General features: G+C 43.9%; 1 protein-coding gene across 1 annotated transcript; it reads right to left on the bottom strand.

Moving 5' to 3' along the window:
- Window positions 1–159: 159 nt before the first annotated feature.
- LOC123158643 (putative receptor-like protein kinase At4g00960) lies at window positions 160–23,313 on the bottom strand. Its single transcript, XM_044576554.1, has 10 exons — window positions 23,164–23,313; window positions 22,799–23,063; window positions 22,140–22,365; window positions 21,869–22,040; window positions 21,626–21,799; window positions 21,007–21,285; window positions 20,198–20,221; window positions 20,050–20,114; window positions 19,626–19,680; window positions 160–719 (listed from the first exon to the last, which is right to left on the bottom strand). The coding sequence occupies exons 1-10, from the start codon at window positions 23,311–23,313 to the stop codon at window positions 642–644; spliced, it is 1,488 nt and encodes a 495-aa protein (XP_044432489.1). The 3' UTR covers window positions 160–641.
- Between the last annotated feature and the right edge of the window lie 870 nt (window positions 23,314–24,183).

Here is a 24,183-nt window from a genome sequence, read left to right as displayed (position 1 = left end):
TGGCAAACTTATCACTAGAGCCAGTAATACTACTGATTATCATCAGTCATGAAGAAATCCGCACAATTCACTTTGGCCGAATGCCCAGCCAGAACATAGTTAGGCTTGTGTTAATCAAGACTCCAAAGCTGAACACCAAGTATAGAAGGTCGAATCAACATCCAGTAAAAATGAACATATATATCATCCTGGTGTCACGGTTTATAGTATATAAAAAAGACGACAGAAGAGGAGACCAAACCTTTACTGTGTTATCTTCTGAAGCACTAGCAAATATGTTGGCATCCTTCGGGTTAAATGCAAGTTCGAGTTCAAACCCAAAATAGGATAGTTTCTTAAAAGTTTTTATGCACTCCCAGTTCTTGTCCCAGTCCCAAAGCTGTATGTACCCACTACATGACGACAACACATACGGTTGGGTTGGATGAACTGCCAGTGAGTTGATACCTAAGAAGTATCTCTTAACACGAAAACTAGTGATTTTCTGCACCTCGGGTTTATAGTTATATACATAGATTTTGCCACTCCCAGGCCCTAGCCCAACAATAAACCATTGCTTTCGTTCAATAAATTTAATCGTATTAACTGCAGTAAGAATGATAACCTTATTAGCATATCAGTGTATATACAACGGAAATAACTTATATGCTGGAAAAAAATGTAGAGAGCTTGCCTGGGAAGTAACCATGTTCTTCGGTTTTAATAAAACAGATCGACTTCTGCCAGTAAATACAGATGAATTATTTGTTAGTTCAATGCAAGCAGAACAACCATATATTTGTCAATACAAACTGAACTTCATGCAATAGTCCTTTATGGTATTTTTGTCGAATTACGGCCGCCCTTTATGTTTTTCCCACGGTAGTTCAAAATGGCACGATTGGCCATCAGAGCCTAACAATACTCCAGCTGTGGATAAGCCATATCCACCAGAATCCAATTAGAGCCTAAGAGATGTGTGCCATGGCCATAAGTTGGGTTGGGTCTTAGGGCATCTTCAACGCTGACCCCTAAACTGGACACCGCATACGTCCGCGGATTGAGGGAGACCACTTGTCTGCGGATACTGATCCACGAGCCGGCCATCCAACGGTAGCCGTATACAATTCAAAACACATTTCAACAAAATGGACGGAACTCATAAAAACCGGATGATTTTCATATAAACCGGATGAAAACATTTATCGCCGGCCGTGCTGGATCACCATTCCCACGACATGTTTTCCCTATGTCCGGCAGCCCGCTCATAGGACTGTGGGGAGCCCCGGAGGTGTATGTTTCAGCGGGCGGGGAAGAGTGGCCTCCGCCGCCCCGAAGCATGGACCGACGGTTAGTTTTTGGGTGGGGGAAGATAGTCATGCTGGCTACGCCACCGCGAAGCGGGCAAGTCACTGGCTGTGTAACCCGGGAGTACGATGGTCGCGGCCTTCATGGGACCCAAGTGAGGCGGCCTCCCATGGTTTACTATTCCTCACTATCCATGGCGGCGATAGATGTGCTAGCCTCGTCATCGCAGCCGTAAACTTCGTCAGCCGCCTCATCGATCTCCGTGTAGATGTCCTCTTTCTCCGCCTGTAGAATGCGGTACCACCAACGCTCGCGGTGGCACTAGTAGAAAACAGGGCAATGGTCCAGGCCCGACCAGCCCATTAGTCCCGGTTCAATCCATAACCGGGACCAATGGGGGCATTGGACCCAGTTCGTGAGCCCCGGGGGCCGGCCGGACCACGTGGGCCATTGGTCCCGGTTCGTCTGGACCTTTTGGTCCCGCTTGGTGGGACGAACCGGGACCAATGGGCCTCGCTCCTGGTCCACCACCATTGGTCCCGGTTGGTGGGACGAACCGGGACCAAAGGCTGCCCTTTAGTCCCGGTTCAAGTCACCAACCAGGACCAATTAGTTGCCTATATATACCCCTCGCCCGCGAGCAGAGCACTCCCAGTGCTCTGTTTTTCGTGGCCGGCGAGGGGAGAGCTTTGTGGTGCTCTAGCTCACCTCCTATGCACACGAGGTGTTCGATGGAATGCCCGAGCCACACTACTTAAGCTTTCTCCTTTCCAAGATCGACCTCCAAGCTTTATTTTCCTTAATATTTGTCTAGGTTTAGCGGTCCGTCACGTCCCGTCCCCGTCTTCACCGCCGTCGATCGCCCGTGCCGATCTCGTCGCCGGCACCACCGTGGTGAGCCTCTTGTTCTTATCTTCTTTCTGAAAGGAAAAAAAATTCTTACTTGTATGTTTATATATATACTTGTATAATTTTCTTACTTTTATTGTTGCATCTTATATAGTGCGATGGTTTTGGTATCCGCCCCCGTCGGCCCTCGTCCTGTCTATGATTCGGATGTGGTATATATTATCTTTTCATAACTATTGGTTCATTTATTGTTTATGACAATTATGCCAACCAACGTGACATAGATTTTATTTATCTAGGAGGTTGTTGAACCGGAAATTCCAACCGACCCTATTGTCGAGAGGTTAAATTTAGTTGAAGAAGAAAACAATTTGTTGAAGGAAAAAATTAGAAAAATTGAGGAGGAGAAGATGATATTAGAGTTGCATGTTGCGGATGTCGTCGATGATCACAAGATCAAGATGGATGCGATGCGCTTGAAGATTAGAAAGATTAGAAAATATGCCATTCATACCGAGGCTTGGTATCATTATGCAGTTGGACCAGTTGTTACATTGGTTGCGATTATGATTGCATTTGTTTTCGCATTGAAATGTTTTACATAGTTTCAGTGTATGGTTTAACTAATTTAGATGCTCTGCAGAGCTTTATGTTGTTAGATGAGAACTATGTATGTACTTTGGTTTTAATGTGATGATGAACTTCTATTAAATTTGATCACTTAATTATCTATTCATGATGTTCTGTAATGATTTTTGACACACTTAATTATATATAATGCACGCAGATGAACCGGGAATGGATGTACGGTTCAAGACACACCTTCGAGTACATTAAGGGCGTGCATGATTTTCTCGAAGTGGCTGAGGCAAACAAGCAGAATGGTTTTATGTGTTGTCCATGCCCTATATGTGGGAATACGAAGTCTTACTCTGACCGGAAAATCCTCCACACCCACCTGCTTTACAAGGGTTTCATGCCACACTATAATGTTTGGACGAGGCACAGAGAAATAGGGGTCATGATGGAAGACAGCGAAGAAGAAGAGTACGATGACAACTATGTGCCCCCTGAATACGGTGATGCTACTGAACATCAAGAGGAACCAGACGATGTGCACGATGATGCTGCAACGGGCGAAGCTGCTGAAGATCAAGAGGAACCAGACAATGTGCCCGATGATGATGATCTTCACAGGGTCATTGTCGATGTAAGGACGCAATGCGAAAGTCAAAAGGAGAAGTCGAAGTTCGATCGCATGTTAGAGGACCACAAAAAAGGGTTGTACCCCAATTGCGAAGATGGCAACACAAAGCTCGGTATCGTACTGGAATTGCTGCAGTGGAAGGCAGATAATGCTGTGCCTGACAAAGGATTTGAGAAGCTACTGAAAATATTGAAGAAGAAGCTTCCAAAGGATAACGAATTGCCCGACAGTACATACGCAACAAAGAAGGTCGTATGCCCTCTAGAATTGGAGGTGCAGAAGATACGTGCATGCCCTAATGACTGCATCCTTTACCGCGGTGCGTACAAAGATCTGAACGCATGCCCATTATGCGGTGCATTACGGTATAAGATCAGACGAGATGACCCTGGTGATGTTGACGGCGAGCCCCCCAGGAAGAGGGTTCCTACGAAGGTGATGTGGTATGCTCCTATAATACCACGGTTGAAACGTCTGTTCAGAAACGGAGAGCATGCCAAGTTGATGCGATGGCACAGTGAGGACCGTAAGAAAGACGGGAAGTTGAGAGCACCCGCTGACGGGTCGCAGTGGAGAAAAATCAAGAGAAAGTACTGGGATGAGTTTGCAAGTGAGTCAAGGAACGTATGGTTCGCTTTAAGCGCGGATGGCATTAATCCTTTCGGGGAGCAGAGCAGCAATCAGATCACCTGGTCTGTGACTCTATGTATGTATAACCTTCCTCCTTGGATGTGCATGAAGCGGAAGTTCATTATGATGCATGTTCTCATCCAAGGCCCTAAGCAACCCGGCAACGACATTGATGTGTATCTAAGGCCATTAGTTGAAGAACTTTTACAGCTGTGGAATGGAAATGGTGTACGTACGTGGGATGAGCACAAACAGGAGGAATTTAACCTAAAGGTGTTGCTGTTCGTGACCATCAATGATTGGCCCGCTCTCAGTAACCTTTCAGGACAAACAAACAAGGGATACCACGCATGCACGCACTGTTTACTTGACACCGATAGTATATACCCGGCAAGCTGCAGGAAGAATGCGTACCTGGGCCATCGTCGATTTCTTCCGACCAACCATCACTGTCGAAAGAAAGGCAAGCATTTCAAAGGCGAGGCAGATCACCGGAAGATGCCCGCCATGCGTACCGGTGATCACGTACTTGCTATGGTCAATTGTTTACACGTAATCTTTGGAAAGGGTCCCGGCGGACTAGCTGTTCCGAATGACCCTGAGAATCACGCACCCATGTGGAAGAAGAAATCTATATTTTGGGACCTACCCTACTAGAAAGTCCTAGAGGTCTGCTCTTCGATCGACGTAATGCACGTGACGAAGAACCTTTGCATGAACCTGCTAGGCTTCTTGGACGTGTATGGGAAGACAAAAGATACACCCGAGGCACGGGAGGACCTGCAATGCTTGCACGAAAAAGAGGGCATGCCTCCGAAGCAGTATGAAGGTCCTGCCAGCTACGCTCTTACGAAAGAAGAGAAAGAAATCTTCTTTGAATGCCTACTCGGTATGAAGGTCCCGACCGGCTTCTCGTCGAATATAAAGGGAATAATAAATATGCCAGAGAAAAAGTTCCAGAACCTAAAGTCTCATGACTGCCATGTGATTATGACGCAACTACTTCTGGTTGCATTGAGGGGGCTTCTACCGAAAAACGTCCGATTAGCCATTGTGAAGCTATGTGCATTCCTCAATGCAATCTCTCAGAAGGTGATCGATCCGGAAATCATACCAAGGCTAAGGAGTGATGTGGTGCAATCTCTTGTCAGTTTCGAGCTGGTGTTCCCACCATCCTTCTTCAATATCATGACGCACGTCCTAGTTCATCTAGTTGACGAGATTGTCATTCTGGGCCCCGTATTTCTACACAATATGTACCCCTTTGAGAGGTTCATGAGAGTCCTAAAGAAATATGTCCGTAACCACGCTAGGCCAGAAGGAAGCATCTCCATGGGCCATCAAACAGAGGATGTCATCGGGTTTTGTGTTGACTTCATTCCTGGCCTTAAGAAGATAGGTCTCCCTAAATCGCGGTATGAGTGGAGACTGACTGGAAAAGGCACGCTTGGAAGGGACTCAATAATATGCAGGGACGGATATTCTTGGTCTTAGCACACTACACAGTTCTACAGAACTCTACCTTGGTGACCCCGTATGTCGATGAACAAAAGAACAGTTTGCGCTCCAAATACCCGGAGCAGTGCGACGACTGGATTACATGTGAACACATCAGGACTTTCAGCAGTTGGTTGGAAGCACGTATCAGAGGTGACAACACTGTTTGTGATGAGTTGTACTTGTTGTCCAGGGGACCATGTTTGACTGTATTGATTTGGAAAGGATACAAGATAAATGGGATTACATTTTACACGATTGACCAAGATCAAAAGAGCACCAACCAAAACAGCGGTGTCCGCTTTGATGCAACAACCGAGAGGGGAAAGGACACATATTATGGTTACATAGTGGACATATGGGAACTTGACTACGGACATGATTTTAAGGTCCCTTTGTTTAAGGGCAAATGGGTCAATCTGTCAGGAGGCGGGGTACAGGTAGACCCACAGTACGGAATCACAACAGTGGATCTGAAAAATCTTGGGTACACTGACGAACCGTTGTCCTAGCCAATGATGTGGCACAGGTTATCTATGTGAAGGACATGTCTACCAGAACGAGAAAGAGAAAAGATAAGGAAGCGAATACATCATACGATGAGCCAAAGCGCCACATAGTTCTTTCAGGAAAAAGGGACATCGTGGGAGTGGAGGACAAGACAGACATGTCTGAAGATTATGAAAAGTTTCATGAAATTCCTCCCTTCAAAGTCAAGGCTGACCCCAGCATCCTCATAAACGATGAAGATTATCCATGGTTACGGCGCAATAAGGAAATGACACAAGCGAAGAAAATGTGAAGACTTTCTCCCGCAACTATTATGATGATACCATGCCAACTTTGTAACTGACGAGTATGATACCATGCCAACTTTCAATTTTTTCGGAGTTCATTTGAAATGCTTTAATGTCTTATGGTTCGGCCCTCGTAATAATTAAAAATAGCAACAACAAGTTTTTTGTTGTAAGTAGAAACAAAATAAAATAAAGAAAGAAAGAAAGAAAATAAAAAAACAAAAAAGTGTTTTCAAATTAGCAAACTAATGGCACTAACAGAAAGTTTATAATTTTCCTAAAACCAAAAGCAAAAAGAATTGAAAAATAAAGCAAAAAACAAAAGAAAATAAATAATGCAGAAATCAAAACAAAAAAACAACAATAAGTATTTTGTTGTAAGTAGAAACAAAATAAAATAAATAAAGCAAGAAAGAAAACAAAAAACAAAAAAAAGCGTTTTCAAATTTGAAAAGTAATGGCACTAATAGAAAGTTTATAATTTTCCTAAAACTAAAAGCAAAAAGAATTAAAAAATAAAGCAAAAAACAAAAGAAAATAAATAATGCAGAAAACAAAACAAAAAAACTGAAAAAAATAAAAATAGCAATAATAAGTAAAGAAAACAAAAAAACAAAAAATGCCTCCTACTGGGCCCCCACGGCCTGAATACGACATGAAACCCTACTATGGGCCAGGATTCAGGCCCGCAGTAGGCCCAGAAGGCCAATCGGGCACATCAATAGCAAGTAGGCCCGAAAGCCTGGGGTGGAGAGGAGCTCGAGAGGGGTGCGGTAGTGGGGCTTATAAACCACTGCACGCCCCTCTCAACTAGCGAGGTGGGACTAAACTTTGGCCCCGACGCGGGGAGCACAGGGGCCTTTGGTCCCGGTTGGTGGCACCAACCGGGACTAAAGGAGGGGCATTGGTACCGGTTCGTGGCACCAACCGGTACCAAAGGCCGCCGCTTCCCGCCCTTTGGGCTGCCGAAAAAGAGGCCTTTGGTCCCGGTTGGTGGCACCAACCGGGACTAAAGGGTGCATTAGTCCCCGTTGGTTTCACGAATCGAGACCAATGGCTTTGCTATATAAGCAAACACTTTGCAAAAATTCAGAATCTCATCGTCAGTTGCCCCCCCCCCCCCCCGACGACGCCGACCCTCCTCGGCGCCGCCAGGCTGCTCCACCTCGCTGTCGCCGCCGCCGCCGCCAAGGCCGTCGCCCCCCAACCCGCGCCGTCCTCGTCGCCGGCCTCCCCTAGCCCGGGCCCCATCCCGCCCCCGCGCGCCGCCCCGAGACCCTGCCCCGTCGTCCCGCCCCCGCGCACCGGCGCCCTCGCTGCCCCCACCGTCGCCATCGTCATCTAGCCGCCCCCGCTGTGAGCCGCCGCGCCGCACCGGCTCTGTTTTTTTTCATTTTTATTAGTTTAATTTTTTTGTTCATATATATATATATATAATGTATATGTGTATGTATGTGGCTATGTGTATGTAGATGTTCAAAATTTATAAAAAAATTGTTCAGAGCATGTTTTTCTTCATATATGTATTTTTTGTTCATATGTGTATTAATGTTTTCATATATGCAAAAGATAGATTTTTAGAAAAGTTATGTTTTTTTCTGTTCATAGATTTTTTGGTGATATTAATTACTGTAGAAATATGCAAATGTTTGTATATTCATATGAACAATGCATTAGGCAAAAACTTTGTTTTTTAAAACAAGCAATACTAAAAGAATGAGAGGAAAAAGGAAAATAAGAAGAGGAAGAAAGGAGAAGAAGAGGAGAGGAAGAAGAGGAGAAATAAATAAGAAGAGGAAATAAGAAGAAAAGGAAGAGGAGAAGAAGAAAGGAATAGAGGAGAAGAAGAAAAATAGAAAATTTCTATTTTTCTTCTTCTCCTCTATTCCTTTCTTCTTCTCCTTTTTTCTTCTTTTTTTTCTTCTTCCTTCTTCCTCTTTTCTTCCTTTTCCTTATTTTCCTTTCTCGCGAGAAGAAGAAAAAGAAGAGTAGTAGAAGAAGAAAGGAATAGAGGAGAAAGAAGAAACTTCAACACGAGGGGGGGGGGGGTACCGATACCCCCTCCCCGATAACATTATTTTCCCATGTATATGTATGTCGCGTCGTTGTCGATATAGCCCCCTCGAGATAACTTCCACATGAGGGACGGTCGATATATACACCCCCTCTCGACCGTGATAACTTATACAACGGCAGCACCCCCTCGTCCCTCTTGCTCGACCAAAACTCTCGAGGACACCCAAACCCTAGAGAGAAAACGATGTTGGTCTCCTAACCCCTCCCGCCGCGCCCCTACCCGACAAATTAACTCTCTCGAGGCCACCCAAATTAATCCTTGAAGCGTTGTGTCGAGGCGACCCCAAACCCTAGAGAGAAAACGATGTTGGTACCCTACCCCCTCCCGTCGCGCCCCTACCCGACAAATTAACTCTCTCGAGGCCACCCAAATTAACCTTTGAAGCGTTGTGTCAAGGCGACCCCAAATCCTAGAGAAGCAGCGTCGAGGCCACTAACATGATTCCTTATTGTGATTAGCTAGCTAGTTCTACGTTTGCCACTAATATATATATATATATATATATATATATATATCCATCTGTACCATGCTTGAATAATAATTGACATGTTGTAAATATTTTCAGAAACTATGGAGCACTCCCGAGACGAAGAAACATAAGCGATGTTGGGGCACATAATCGCACAAGGAAGTGATGAAGTTGCGTCATTTGTCAACGACACCGGACTGGGTGAAGAAGAGGGCTATGTTCATGATGGCTTCGACCCATTAATGCCGGTACAAGAAGAGGACTATGTTCATGATGGCTCCGATGACACAATGGAGGTACAAGCAGAAGGAGACCGTGCTGACTGCTCCGGTGACCGAACTGAGTCCGGCCAGGTATATATATATTAGTTAAGCCTGTGCTGACTAGTTAATTGATGCATCCATTGTTTTGGTATATGAACACATATTAATTACTCTCGTCTTTCTTCCTTATAATTTCTAGCCCTCCGGATCGAGCACAACTTCGGTAAGGAGACGAGGCCCGAAGAAAAAGTTGAGCTCAAATGAAAAGTTTGAGATCATAGAAATCGCGCCCGACGGCGAACCGATTGAACCCATGCGGACAAGGAAGGCATTTTCTGCTCAGTGCGGGGTTCTTGTTAGGGACAAGATCCCGATCAGCATCCATCAATGGTATAAGCCTAAGGAGGAAGACTCTGAGGTGTCTTATGTCAATGATATGCAGAAAGATGATCTTTGGACTGAGCTGAAGGCAAATTTCACCCTACCGCCAGAGGAGGATCCAGAGAAGCCAGTTAAAGAGCAATTAATCAAGTCTTGTGCTCTTAAGAAGATGGCAACCCTAATGAGGAGGTGGAGGAAAGAGCTGAACCAGTTTGTCGAGAAAGATAAGACACCAGAATTCATCGGCAAATATGAGAAGATCAAAGATCACTGGCCCGCATTTGTGGCCCACAAGACATCGGAAAAGAGTAAGAAGATGTCGGCGACAAACAAGCAAAATGCTGCGAAGAAGAAGCTTCACCATTGCACGGGGTCAGGTGGCTACCTCAAAGCCCGACCTAAGTGGTCCAAGGCTGAGCATGATCTGCTTGAAAAAGGGATGGAACCAGAGACAATGTACTGGCCAGACTGTTGCCGGACTTGGTTCTTCGGGGCTGGCGGAACCTTGGAACCTGTAACAGGGAAGTGCCAGTGGACGGACGAGCAACTGCAAATACCAGTCAGGAAGCTTCGATACTATATCGATGCAGCGCAGTGAGGGACGTTCCTTCCAAACAGGGAGAAGGACGAGCTCACAATGGCCCTTGGGAATCCTGAGCACCCTGGACGGACACGAGGCACGCCAGGCTCCCTTTCGTGGAAGGTTGGTTTTCCGGACGCAGGGGGTTACAAAACCCACGAGAGGAGGAAGAAACTGGAGCAGGACCAACTGCAGGCGCTGCACGAAAGGGTAATGGGGCTATCCCGTGGATGGTATCACGGAGTCTCAAATTTGCTACATTATGGCGCGATGGATGACTTTGAAGGTCAAGGCGGCTATTGGCCAAGTTTATCCTAGTGGACCCGGCACAACTTATCACTGCCAGCCGATTCCAGAAGGATATGCTAAGGTGATGGTGGATGAAATAACGGAGGGATTTGAGGACCTCCTGCTTGAACACCCTACTGGCGAAGGGGAGACTAGGCTGGGTTCTGCAATGAAGACTCCATGCCTATGGCGGAAGGAGCTCATCAACCTTCCGAACTGGACGCCTCCGCCTCCTCCTCCTCCTCCGGCGAGTCAGGGCACTCCGCCTCCTCCACCGCCTCCTCCTCCGGCGAGTGATGATCAGGGCACGCGTGGCGGCACTCCGCCTCCTTCTCCAGCACGTGGCGGCACTCCGCCTCCTTCTCTGCCTGCGCCGGCGCGCCCGAGCAGCCAGCCTCCTCCTTTTCTGCCTCGTCAGCAAGGGCGGAAGAGACCCACCGCCGCTCCGGCTGCTCAGGCGCGTCGTAGTCCTTCTCCTCCACCTCGTAAGCAAGCAAAAAAGAAGACATCCGCTCCGTCTGCTCTGCCGGCGTCTAGCAGTACAGCCAAAGGCGGGAGGAAATACAGATACGGTCCTCCTCTGAAGACTCTAGAGAAGTTACCGTACGAGAGGACCGAGGAGGAAAACGCGAAGATCGCGTAGACCGAAGTGGATGACTAGTTTGCAGGGTTGAAAGCAAAGAGACGTCCACCTCCGGAGGAGAAGGTAGATCCGGTGAAAGCGAAGCGCACTCTGGCTGCCCTGAGGAAACCGGCAAAGTCTCCGCTGAGAACCAACTATGAGCGCATTACTGAACAGACATGTCTCCAAGCGGAGCGGTCGGGAAGTACAGTCAGACATCAAAGAGCAAAAGAACGAGCAGCTAAGAAAAATATTGACCAGCTTGGCAAACAAGCAAACCAATCATGCCCCCTGCTCAATGTGTCTAGCGGCAACATCGTCGCTAATGTTCCGGGATGGTGGCCGGTTATGGCAATCTACAAGATTACCTGCCTGATGATGCACTTCCTGAATACATGAAGGTGGAAGAACACAGATACGAGCACGGGAAGCCTCTCGTCAAAGATGAAAAATCTCTAACAACGATGATGCGAAGATTCCATACTTGGTACATGAAAACCTGCAGAGAGTCTGGGGAGACGAATTGTTTGTATCTAAACATTAAAGAGGAGCAGGACCTCGTTGGAACTAATCTGATGTGTGTTCCATTTGAGGAGTTCTTCGCGTTCTTCAATCAAAAGGCCATCGATAAATTAACGGTCTTTTGCTACTGCCTATAAGTACTATTTCTGTCATTAAGTCTCTATATATAGCTCGGCTCTTTCATTGCATGTATTTATAATTAATTATTCTCAATATATTATGCAGATTGAAGATCGTCAAGTGCAAAAAAAATGAAATCTATGATATTGGGTTCATTAACACAAATATCATAGATGTATTTCTGGTTGAAAAGCACGTCAAAGAGGCCGAGGACAACTTGCTACAATCGTTGATGAAAAATCAAAACAAAGATACCATACTCTTTCCTTATAACGACAAGTGAGTGTTACTGATCGTTTGCATATTCGGTTTCCCTTATTACTCGAGCGAGGTTATAGTAATGTAATTGATGAGTTATGCATGCGTGTGCAGGTTCCACTATATTCTTCTGGACATTAAGCTTGAGCGTGGACTAGTAATCGTCTTAGAGTCGAGACGGAAAGATCCCAGCACCTATGCGAACATGAATGAAATGCTCAGCAAGTAAGTTCAATTAACCGATCATTATCGCACCACAGCGGCAACTTTTTGTTCATTTCCTGTTATCTCAAGTAATAATAATTATTTTCTTTGTCTTGCAGGGTTTGGAAACAGTTCACCGCAAAAGCTCCGGGACCGCCGAAGGAGCTGCGATATACATACCCGTTGTGCGCATCTCCCGTTGATTCTATAGCTATACTTTCATCAATGCCATTTATAATGCTTCATTATCAGTTTGATTGACCTCTATTTCTCGTAAAGTGCTTGTGGCAGGAACAAGGGAATGATTTCTGTGGATACTACGTGTGCGAGTTCATCTACAACGCGACTTTGAAAAACAAGCGGGGCTACTCTCCAAGACAATATGAAGTGCGTAAGCAATTAATAATATTCACAATTTCATTTTATTACACCATCATTTCTGTTGAGTTTCATTCATATATATGTATTAATTAACCCCCTTCTTCAAATTAGACGTGGCAGATGCGGAATGAACTCCTAGAACCAGATCGCATTAAAGCAATTCAAGAGGAATTGGCGGGATTATTTCTTGACCACGTCATCAATAAAGCCGGAGAATACCATGTGGAAGTGGATTTCAAATACTAGGGGACTGTAATTGAGAGATCTTATATATTGTACATGTATGTAGCCAGTAGCGTCGGACGTACATGATACGAAAACTTGTTGTTCGACCAATCTCTAGGAGAAGGAGAGGTCGATCGATCATTTCTCTCGGTATGCATGACGGACTTCTGTACTCGATGGTTCCCTTCATTTTCTTACTAGCTAGCGTGTCGAGGGCTATATGTATATAGTACGTAGCGTCAACCAAGCACGGACATAAGAGAGGACACTTCTCTCTATTAATTAGCTAGCTAACACAATATATCAAACACCTAAATTAACCCCCAAAACCCCCAACCCCCCCCCCCCTTTCAAAAAAAAACAAAAACCCCAGCCACTAGAATGCTGACGCGTGGATGCCTTTTGGTCCCGGTTGGTGCCACCAACTGGGACCAATGGCCCCCCTGCCTGGGCTCGGCGCACCGGCCACGTGAAGGACCATCTGTCCCGGTTCGTGTTAGAACCGGGACTAAAGGGGGGAGGTATTAGTAACGACCCATTAGTCCCGGTTCATGAACCGGAACTAAAGGCCCTTATGAACCGGGACAAATAGGTGTTTTACTACTAGTGTGGATGGCACGGGCGGAATTGTAGGACAGGTTCGGAGCCTGCTACTAGTCCATGCCTGCCACGATGGTCGTGCGGGCGATTTGCTCCTCCGTAAGCCACGCCTCGCCCTTGGTTGTGGCTAGAAGGAGCGAGGGTGGTGGAGCTTCGAGTTGCTCCTCCAGAGACCTCACGGCAAGCCATCCTACGCCCATTTGGCTCGGTTGGCCACCAAGCCGGCTACAATGCCGGCGAGTTCCTTCTTCTTCTCGCCGGAGATGCCCTTAGAGGTGCTCAGGGCTACCACGACTTTCTTTAGATAAAATCCAGATGATGTAATCAGTGCTATGTCCCGTGATTCTTCCGCACAAAGTCAATGGAATGTGTTCCACATAAAAAAATGAAATGCTGGCACACACAGAACACGGTAATTTACTTTATTTCTTTCAGAAAATAGAAGATGGTCTGCGCGAGGGGTTTGGTGCGGACTCGCGTACGGTGGCTTATGGCGGCGGAGACCGATTTGGGTTCTGTGGGCCTATGGTGGAGGAGTTCTCTATGTGTGTTGTGCAGGGGCAAGATGCAACGATATGCTTGCCTATCATGGAGCTGGTTAGCCCTATAGGCTGACTGTCATGGGGTTGAGTGGGCTATGAAAGTGCAACTATCCCTGGGTGGTTTTGGTAATTATTAACAACATATAGCTCATTGAACTAATGATATTTCAAGATGAATATTTCACGAAAGTTCAATGATTGGCATGGCATGGATTAGGAATCTGGACCCCTCAAAATGCTAAGGAGAAAGGATTGGCTCAATCTCTAAAGCTCAAGACTCTGCATTTTACTTTTAGTGATCCAAGATCACATTGAGTCCATAGGAAAGCCAATACTATTAAAAGAGGATGAGGTGTTTCTTAATGGCTTGCTTGCTCAAAGTGCTTAGTAATATGCTCCAAAAACCCTCAACCACTTTCTCATATCCACATATGTCCCAAACCAAAAGTCAAACTCGGCTCCACCGATTTGATCTATCCGGCGCCACCGAGTTCATTTGACATAGCCACTGCCAGAAACCCTAGTCGCTTCGGTCTCACCGATAGGGATCTCGATCTCACCGAGATGGGATTGCAAACTCTCTATTTTCCTTCATAACGTTTCGGTCTAACCGAGATGAGCAATCGGTCCCACCAAGTTCGCAATGCAAACTCTCTGTTTCCCACCGAGATGAGCAAATCGATCCCACCGAGATGAGCAAATCGATCCCGCCGAGTTTGCTAGACCAACTCTCTGGTTAGCTTATTACCAAAGTCGGTTTGACCGAGTTCACTAGTTTAGGCTCCAAATGTTGCTTCGGTATCACCGAGTTTATCAATTAGGTAGCTCCGAAATCATTTCACTAGAGAACTAAAACTAAGTTTTTGACTCATTTGTTTTGCAAAGATCTCTGCTCTTTGTGATGCTCATCCACTCTACCTCATCTATATCTATTCACAGGGTTTGCTGTCAGTTTGCCTGCCAAGATGTCTGACCAGAGTGATAGCCAGAATAAATGTGAAGAGCAAGTGCAAATGAGTGAGGGCACTAGTACCTCAAGCAGCTATGATGAGGGCAGCAGGAGAACACCAAGTAACTTGCCCAAGGCAGCCACTAGAACAAGAAAGAAGATAATCTCAGACTCTGAGAATGAGGACTATGTGGCTGTTGAGGATGAGGCCACCTCAAAGAAGAAAGTGTTGAAGAAAGCGTATGGCACTGGTGCTGCAACTAAGCCAGGGTTGCATAAGAAGGCACCAGCAAGGTGAGTCCCAATGTCAAAGCCAAGGAAAGTTCCAATAGGAGAAACCATGAAATTCACAATAGAATCAGATGATGGTGAGGCAGTTGGAGATGCCAAGAAGAAGAAGAGGGCCAGGAAGACCATTTCCAGAGTTATTGGCAAGCCCTCCATGACGAGAGATCCATCAGAAGAGGAAGAGGAAGACGATGCTGCACCAGCACCCAAGTCACAAAAGCTTATGGGAGATGCAATCATGTCAGAGGTTGCTACTTCTAAGCCCAAACCTTCTCCCAAAGCTGTTGCTCAAACCACCAAGCCTGCACCCAAGAGAAGCACCAGAAAATTCCTGCTGAGGAGAAGAACAAGGCCCCAGTGCCTGAAATGAATGAAGAAGAAGATGCTGAAGCCCAAGTGCTCAGAAAGCTTAAACCAAAGATTCCAGACCACAATGACACTCATCCAGTGGCAGAGGACATGAACATCAGAAAGGATGCAGGATTGAGACTTTGGATACAGTTTGATCCATATGCTGTGAGAAGGAGAACTGCTATGGACTATAGGTTTCACACCAAAGAACATCAAGATTTCTATGAGACCATTCTGCTTGACAAGAAGCCAATTGTCTGTGATATGAGATGGGTTGATTGGGAATATATTAGAGAGAATGTAGATCACTTTCCAGGTGTATATGACAACTTCAAATCTTGTGGAGTTGAAAAGTTTGTTGGACAGAAGCTCACCAAATGGAATGATGAGCTAATCATGCAATTCTACTCCACTGCTCATTTCTATCCAGATGGAAGGATAGAGTGGATGTCTGAAGGTACAAGGTACTAGACAACTATTAAGGAACGGGCAAAGTTGATCAATGCTCCAGAAGACCATGAGGATGATTTGGATGTGTATGCCAAGAAGAAGAAAGACCACAACTCCATGGCAAGTATGTATAGGGAAATTCCTGATGAAGCCCTGGAAACTCATAAGTTGGTATTAGTGAAATATTTGTCGTCTGGTTCGCCTACTATGCACAAATAAAGCCCTCCTGCCCACAGCCCTATTCTAGAAATTAGGTATCAACACCATATTAAGGCATCTGTTGCCAAAATCTAGAGATCTTAGGATGATAAGAGGACATTCAATCAACTTGCTTCATATTTTTGATGTGCCTAAAAAATTCAAGGTCATGACACTGATTGTAGAGACAATCAAGAGGACAGCTGCTGATCAGAAAAGATCTTGTGGGTATGCTCCACACATTCAGGTGCTCATCAACTCAAAGATGGGCAAAGGCACTTACTTGTTGGACAAGGAGCACTTTCCTCTCAAGCCAGAATTTGAAGACAACACAGTTGTAATGGATGAGAATGAATCTTCATCAGTGCAAGCACAAGAGAGGAGAGCTAAGGCAAAGACACACAAAGCTGCAAAGATGCCAAATGTTGAAGAGGCATCTCAAGTGTTCTTGTAGAGCAAACAAGATCAACTTGGATAGCAGATCCAATCAACTTTGTGGATTGAGAAGGGGTTGGCCACCCTAACTCAGAATCAGGAGAGTTTGGAGAGGTTCATTGAACAAAAATTCTATGATATTGATCTGAAAGTGACTGAGATGCAGACAAGAGTTGAGCAGCTCCAGGAGGATGCAGAGGAGAAGAAAGGGAAGTCAACTACAGAATATTTTCAGCGAGTGCCTAGAGGTCAGAGGTCAGCTGCAGTGCCAGTACTAGATACTAAAGCTACCGCATCAGCACCAGCAGCTACAGCTTCAGTACCACCTCTAGCAGCCACTCCACTAGCTCCAACTACATCAACTGATGCCTTCATCCTAGGAGTTCTCTCTACACCTGAAGACCAAGCCTGAGAGACGCGTATCACTATGTATATTTGAACTTTTTGGTAACTTGTTGCCAAAGGGGGAGAAATATGTATAGATCATAGGCTTCGAGAGAGAGTGTTGCTTTTTGTCTCTCTTGCTATTTGTTGGGTTGAACTTTATTGTGTGCTTGCTTAATACCTTATGTCCTTGTGTGAGATACTTGTATGATCATGTGTTTGATCATATGCAACTTTAATGTTTGCTTGGATGATATTATCTCTTATATCCATATATGATCATTCACTTTGCTTGATGATGAGTGCATGCTTTTAATTGCAATCATTTTGAGCACTCCACCAAGATGTATGTGACATGGAAGAGTAACCCATGATACTAATCGATTGTGCATTTGTATTCAAAAGCAAATCTTAAATAATGCACAAATTTAGGGGGAGCTCTTGCTTATCACATACTACTCAAAGTGACGATAAATTTCAAATTTTCAATCCTATTATCATTTGTCGAAGCTTTGATCTATATGTTGTCATCAATTACCAAAAAGGGGGAGATTGAAAGTGCAATTATCCCTGGGTGATTTTGGTAATTATTAACAACATATAGCTCATTGAACTAATGCTATTTCAAGATGAATATTTCAAGAAAGTTCAATGATTGGCATGGCATGGATTAGGAATGTGGACACCTCAAAATGCTAAGGACAAAGGATTGGCTCATGCTCTAAAGCACAAGACTCTACATTTTACTTTTAGTGATCCAAGAACACATTGAGTCCATAGGAAAGCCAATACTATTAAAAGGGGATGAGGTGTTGCTTAATGGCTTGCTTGCTCAAAGTGCTTAGTAATATGCTCCAAAAACCCTCAACCACTTTCTCATATCCACATATGTCCGAAACCAAAAGTCAAATTCGGCCCCACCGATTTGATCTATCCGGTGCCACCGAGTTACATTGACATAGCCACTGCTAGAAACCCTAGTCACTTCGGTCTCACCGATAGGGATCTCGGTCTCACTGAGATGGGATTGCAATCTCTCTGTTTCCCTTCGTAACGTTTCGGTCTAACCGAGATGAGCGATCGATCCCACCGAGTTCGCAATGAAAACTCTCTGTTTCCCTTTCGTAACGTTTCCGTCTCACCGAGATGAGTGAATCGGTCCCACCGAGTTTGCCTGACCAACTCCACCCTTTCTTCATTCGCGGAGAAAGCCATCAGAACGTGCCTACACTTCCAGCATTCATTTTCTGAGAGAGAACCACGTACTCATGTGTTGAGGTCAAGATATTCCATTCCAACCACATAAATCTTGATCTCAAGCCTTCTCCAAGTTGCTTTCCACTCAAATAATCTTTCCACCAAATCCAATCCTATGAGAGAGAGTTGGGTGTTGGGGAGACTATCATTTGAAGCACAAGAGCAGGGAGTTCATCTTGAACATACCATCTATTACCTTTTGGAGAGTGATGTCTCCTCGATTGGTTAGGTGTCACTTGGGAGCCTCCGTCAAGATTGTGGAGTTGAACCAAGGAGTTTGTAAGGGCAAGGAGATCGCCTACTTCATGAAGATCTACCCTAATGAGGCAAGTCCTTCGTGGGCGATGGCCATGGTGGGATAGACAAGGTTGCTTCTTCATCGATCCTTCATGGGTGGAGCCCTCCGTGGACTCGCGCAGCCATACCCTTCGTGGGTTGAAGTCTCCATCAACGTGGATGTACGATAGCACCACCTATCAGAACCACGCAAAAAATCTCCGTGTCTCCAATTGCGTTTGCACTTTCCAATCCCCTCCATTTACCTTCATGTGCAATGTTTTACATTCCGCTGCTATACTCTTAGAATTGCATGTGTTGGTTGATTGCTTGACTTGTGTAAAGTGGCTAAAATCTCCCAAGACTTAAAATTGGGAAAAGGCTAGATTTTTATTTGGTCAAGTAGTCTAATCACTCTCCCTCTAGGCATACTTTCGATCCTATAGGCTAGGTTCCGGCGAAAGTTGTACTTCGGTTGCGGCTGAAGTCGTCGTTGGCGGTGTCTACGGGCACCGTTCCCTTGTTGAAGGCGTCGATGTGGCAGTCCTTCCACCCTTTCCCAGCAACGTACTTGGAAAATCCTAGATCCTGCCTCCTATACCAGAGGATGACAACACTAGCGGCTTTGCTCGGGGCATCACCTTGGAGTTGGACTTGGTTAGAGAGACTCATGAATCATGGAGGTGGTTGAGGCAGATAGCATGACTTCTCCGTGGGAGCAGCAGAAGCATCCTCCATTTACAAGGTGCACTAGTGAGTTATGGCAGCAAATCTCGTGGATTGAAGCGGCATATATTTTCTCTATTGTACATAGCTTTCCTCTTTAGTGTCGTCATGATTCGTGGATATGCTTCTGGCAGCCTAGATTGAAACAATGATTTTTCAGTGTGCAATCTGGTAGCGGCGAAGGCGCTCTAGTGCCCAGCAGGGTGTGTTAACGGGTGTTGGCCTTCTGGCATGTTTTATGTACTGTTGTGTTTTAGGGCTAGTCTAGCTAGGCGTTATTTTAGGTCTTTGTCGGATTTCCTCAATAAATCGAGCAACCCTATTTCTTCTCTTCTTTTTTGGCACTCGTCTTATGGGGTGCATTCCTCCTTGGGCAGTTACATGTAATACATCTTTATATTAAATGGATTTGTCAGCTCTTCTGCTAACATTCAAAGAAAATGAAAGATAACTCTTCTGCAACTTCTGCATCTGCAGATGCACACAACCCAAATTAGAATAAGATAATTTACCTGCATGATATAATCACATATATCAATATATCCATCTTCATGGCCTGTTGCAATCCTGTGTAATGAGGAAAAAACATCAACCGAGGATACATCCAATTAATGCACTCATGCCAAGAAAAATGTTTGGATCTTAGACGGATCGTCTATTTCTAAGTCGAAAAAGAAATCCTATTAGTAATTTGACAATCTTGACATTTTTGCAAAAACTAGATAGCCACATAATAAATTATGTTCTACTTCTGTTTTACAAATATGCAATTCGGTAGTTGCACATTTCTACAAGTACAAAGTTACAAATAAGTTTTCGTGAACTCTCGGTTTCACGATCTGAAATTTAGTTGACTTAGAAATAATGATTTATCGGATAACTGGTGACAAAAGAATGAATATTATGATATCCATATTATATGTGCGGGGTACGCACCATGACTCTGTCAGATTTACGTCTAGTGAAACCATGCGCTTCTTAGGTATCTCCCTAGATATGATCTGAACCAACAAAATTCTGGTCAACATTTTAGAAGCGAAATCAAAGTTGGAGGATCTATTGAAGTGAGATGAAAAGTCCATACCTGTGTTAAAGCTGGGATTGCTTGCTACATGGATGGTAAATGCATGAAATTAAAGCGAAACAAAAGCAACCAATCAGTGGACAACAACTCGTGTTTGAAACAAGACATGTCAAAAAATATGAACTCAAATGTGATTGCTACCTTACTCATCAAACCATGAAAGGAAATAGAAATAAAAATGCAAGCAATCACTGGATATATTTAGCTTCCATTGGTTCCATCCATTTATTTCCACAGCATTTATTCAGTATTCTGTTTTTTTCCCCAGAACCTAAAGACGTGTTCTAATCTGCTGATTCATGTGCTCTGTTATTACATTTATTTGCATTGTCCCCTAGTTTTAAATAGTGGGGCTATGCCTCTTAGCGGTGGACCTCTGATAAAAGCTATAGCATGCTATAGTGGTGCTATCTCGTGGTATTAAAAATATTTCTTCATGTGTTTGAACAAAAGTCCCTTAATGCAAGACCTCTTCTAAATCCTATAACGCGGATGGATTGTCCCTTTAGTTCTTTCTAATTACTTCATTCAAATAATATTCTATTGTTACATAACATTCCATCTCGTGTTTCTTAATAACCTGTCCAAAACATCATTCATTTAGAAAAATAACTCAGTTTTCTAATTATTTGGTCGTAGTAAAATGCACAAAAAGTACCTTTGTCGTACACCGGTTATTAAGTTGACGAAGGTTTACAAGTTACTCCTTCTGTAAACAAACATAAGACTGTTTAGATCACTACTCTAGTGATCTAAACAATCTTATATTTGTTTACAGAGGGAGTAGATTTCAGTGTCAGTGAGCTTACCACAATGGTTGTGTCGCTTGTTGGTTGTGGCTTACTGGATGCCTTTTCTGCCCACCCCTTCACTATCTCACTGATTTTGTTTGATTCTGGTAAAGGTGTCAGTGACAAACCCTCCACCGATTTCACATTAGCCACCAATTTACTATCTGTCTCTTTGTTTAACATGTCGTTAGTGATACTCCGGTTCTGGGATGTGGGATCGTTACTCACAGTAGTGTTCAGAGCCTGCAGCATGTCCTTGCAGTGCATGTCTGACTGCAGCTCATCATTGGCCACCATCTTTCTCATGCATTATACATGTACACACCAAAGTATACAGGTGGTTACAAATTTCAACTAATAGATTTAAGAGTCGCAGAATTAAGTTTTTCTTTGTTGATTTAACGTTTCATAAATCTTGGACTTCATTTTCATACAAGTAAAAAAAGATAAGAAACATAATATAGTTTGATTTACATATCATAAGACTGTTGTAGTGTAAATGATTTTATGATGCTAAAATCAGCATAAAATATGGAGTTATGTTGTAATATTTAGTGTCATATTATGGTCCATCAAAAGCTTTTCAACCATGAGTTATGATATGGTATATTGACGATATGTGAGCATGTGACCATACCTTGTCTACTCCGTTAAGCATTTCGAGTATATCCTTTGGAGTGGGTCTTTTCTCCATGCCAGGGTCCACACATTCAAGGGCTATGCAAATACATTGTCTTACTTGTCGGATAGATCTTTCTGTTGATTTATAGTTTGGTGTGGATATGAATTTGTTCCTCCAGCTTAGGAGCACCTATGCATTTGCAATAGTGAACTATAAGGATGGTCTATACACAAAGGTTATTAGACTAATTCAACTTACTTTTTCTGTGAACTGCTGGAGTGATGCTGCGGTACTGTGAGGATTATCTTGCTGAAAATATGGATAGTCCCTATGACCTGTAATTATCTCTATGACTATTACACCAACACTGAAGATATCCGCTTTGTTTGAGACTACACCTCGGATTAAGTATTCTGGTGCCATATATCCACTACAGTATAGTATAAAGTAAGAAGTGGAAACATAATCAAAGAGATGTAAAGTAGCTGAGAAAAAAAAACCCACTATAGTTGCAAGACCAGTAGCTAACCATGTTCCAGCACGGTTATCAGTGACAATTCGTGATTCTTGCTCTCCAAAGATCCTTGACAAACCAAAATCCGCGATTTTTGGTGTCATAGTAGAGTCTATCAATATATTTTCTGGCTTTAGGTCAAGATGAACGATATGGCATGCATCATGAAGGAAATGCATACCACTGCAAATCCCCTTGATTATCTTGTATCTCATATTCCACTCAAGCCCCAAAGATTCATCTGTAGAAGTAAACAAAGAAAAGAACAGAATTTTAAACCCATTGAGCAATTAATTACCCTTGTGGTAATGTAATGAGCTTGCATTTGTGGGAGGCATGAGGGATTCGTCAGCACCACCTAAGTTTATGTACTCTACAATTTATAATGAGTGATTTCTTACTTCCGGTAAAAAAGATGTCCACATTGTTTTCGGTAAAAAAGGGGGAATTTAGTTTCTTCAAGCTAGCTATTCACCTCACTACATGTCCATGCACGCACACGTGTCAGCGCACGCACCGTGGAAGTAACAACTTTGTGTCTGGAACCATTCTTAGACCAGAAGCTAACACAATTTGTTTTTCCAGAGCATAGCCGACACAAGATACTTTTGATATGTGTTCGAACGAAGTAAACGTCATAATGAAAAATAGAGAGAAATGTTCCCTCACCATACCGGAAATATGTTTCTCGAGGCTTTTGTTGGATATGTACTCGAAGCAGAGCAACCTCTTTGGAATTTCGGCAAGAACATGCTTCCCACTTCCACTTGGTGTCTCTATTGCTTCCCATCTTGATTCGGCACAGTAACCTATAAACTGCACTACGTTTTGGTGCTTGATCCCCATAAGATTACTGACCTCATTATGAAATGTCTCCTCTTTTAGACGCATTTCAAACAGCTTCTTCACAGCGATGATTTTCCCACTCCGAAGAACTCCCTGTGTTGTAAGTTAAACATCTCTTTTTCATAGCACATACGTGTATCTTTGATTAATTGCAGTTGGCAACATTTGATAAGTGAAGTAAAAGAGGTCGTACCTTGTAAACTATCACATACCCGCCTTCGCCAAGTACCGACTCTGTGGAAAAATCACATGTGATGTCTTCCAAAAACTCTAGTGGAAGGGACATTGGTGTTGCATTTGAGTCCTGTAGCTTCTTCTCCAATTCACCATGTACACTCCACATGTCTGTTTAAACAAAGAACTATATGAGAGGCCATCTTTGCAAAAGTAAAGAATGTATGTGTCGTTGGTTGTGTCACTTTTGTACATATATGTGTCTGGTGTCCACTAGAGAGCAAGAAAGCGAAAGCTTCGAGGCGCGGGGGCGCGGGGGGGGGGGGGGGGGGGGGGGGGGGTTGCCACCGGAAGGATCAAGCCCTGCACTAAAGATATGCAAAAAAAAGAATCCATCAGTCAAACTGACACGGCAATAGCTTTGTATCTATAAAATCTTAACCTGAACTAAGAAACAAATTTTAACACAAGGCCTGAAAACCAAAAGGAGAATGAATTAATGAACTAGGACCAAAAAAAAAATTGAAGCCTATAAGACAAATGGATTATAATTTGAACTTTTGATCAGGGAAGGCATGGATTATAATATTTTTTTATCTATGCAACCAATCCAACTCCGAATTTGTTTTCTTTTTTGTTTGTTCTTACCTTTGGAGGACAGGATCAAATCCATGACAGTTACTGGCTGTGATGTATAGTATTTCAGATGATTACATGAAGTGGGACCCGTAATTAAAGACGCAAGACACCCATTGTTTTCTGTAATCAAATGGCCTAGTCTCCTCGATTAGTTTAAACCCAACTACAGCCAGTAACTATGCCCTTAGAGCAAGCATCCAAACAAGGACGTGCACCTAACTTCTACATATAGATTACTTCCGTAATGCTAACTGTGGATTAAATATGGCGGCTTATCTTTGCATGTAACTTAATTCATTCCCTTATATTAATGCTAGTAGACGGACCAAGCTAGTATATTACATTCATCAACTGACCAAAAAATGGCAAGTCAATGGGCAGAAGGAACTCTTCAAGTATA

The sequence above is a fragment of the Triticum aestivum genome, chromosome 7B, assembly GCF_018294505.1.
Source record: "Triticum aestivum cultivar Chinese Spring chromosome 7B, IWGSC CS RefSeq v2.1, whole genome shotgun sequence".
Taxonomy (NCBI): Eukaryota; Viridiplantae; Streptophyta; class Magnoliopsida; order Poales; family Poaceae; genus Triticum; species Triticum aestivum.
Note: the sequence above shows the minus strand (reverse complement) of the source record. Positions and strands in the feature narration are given on the sequence as shown.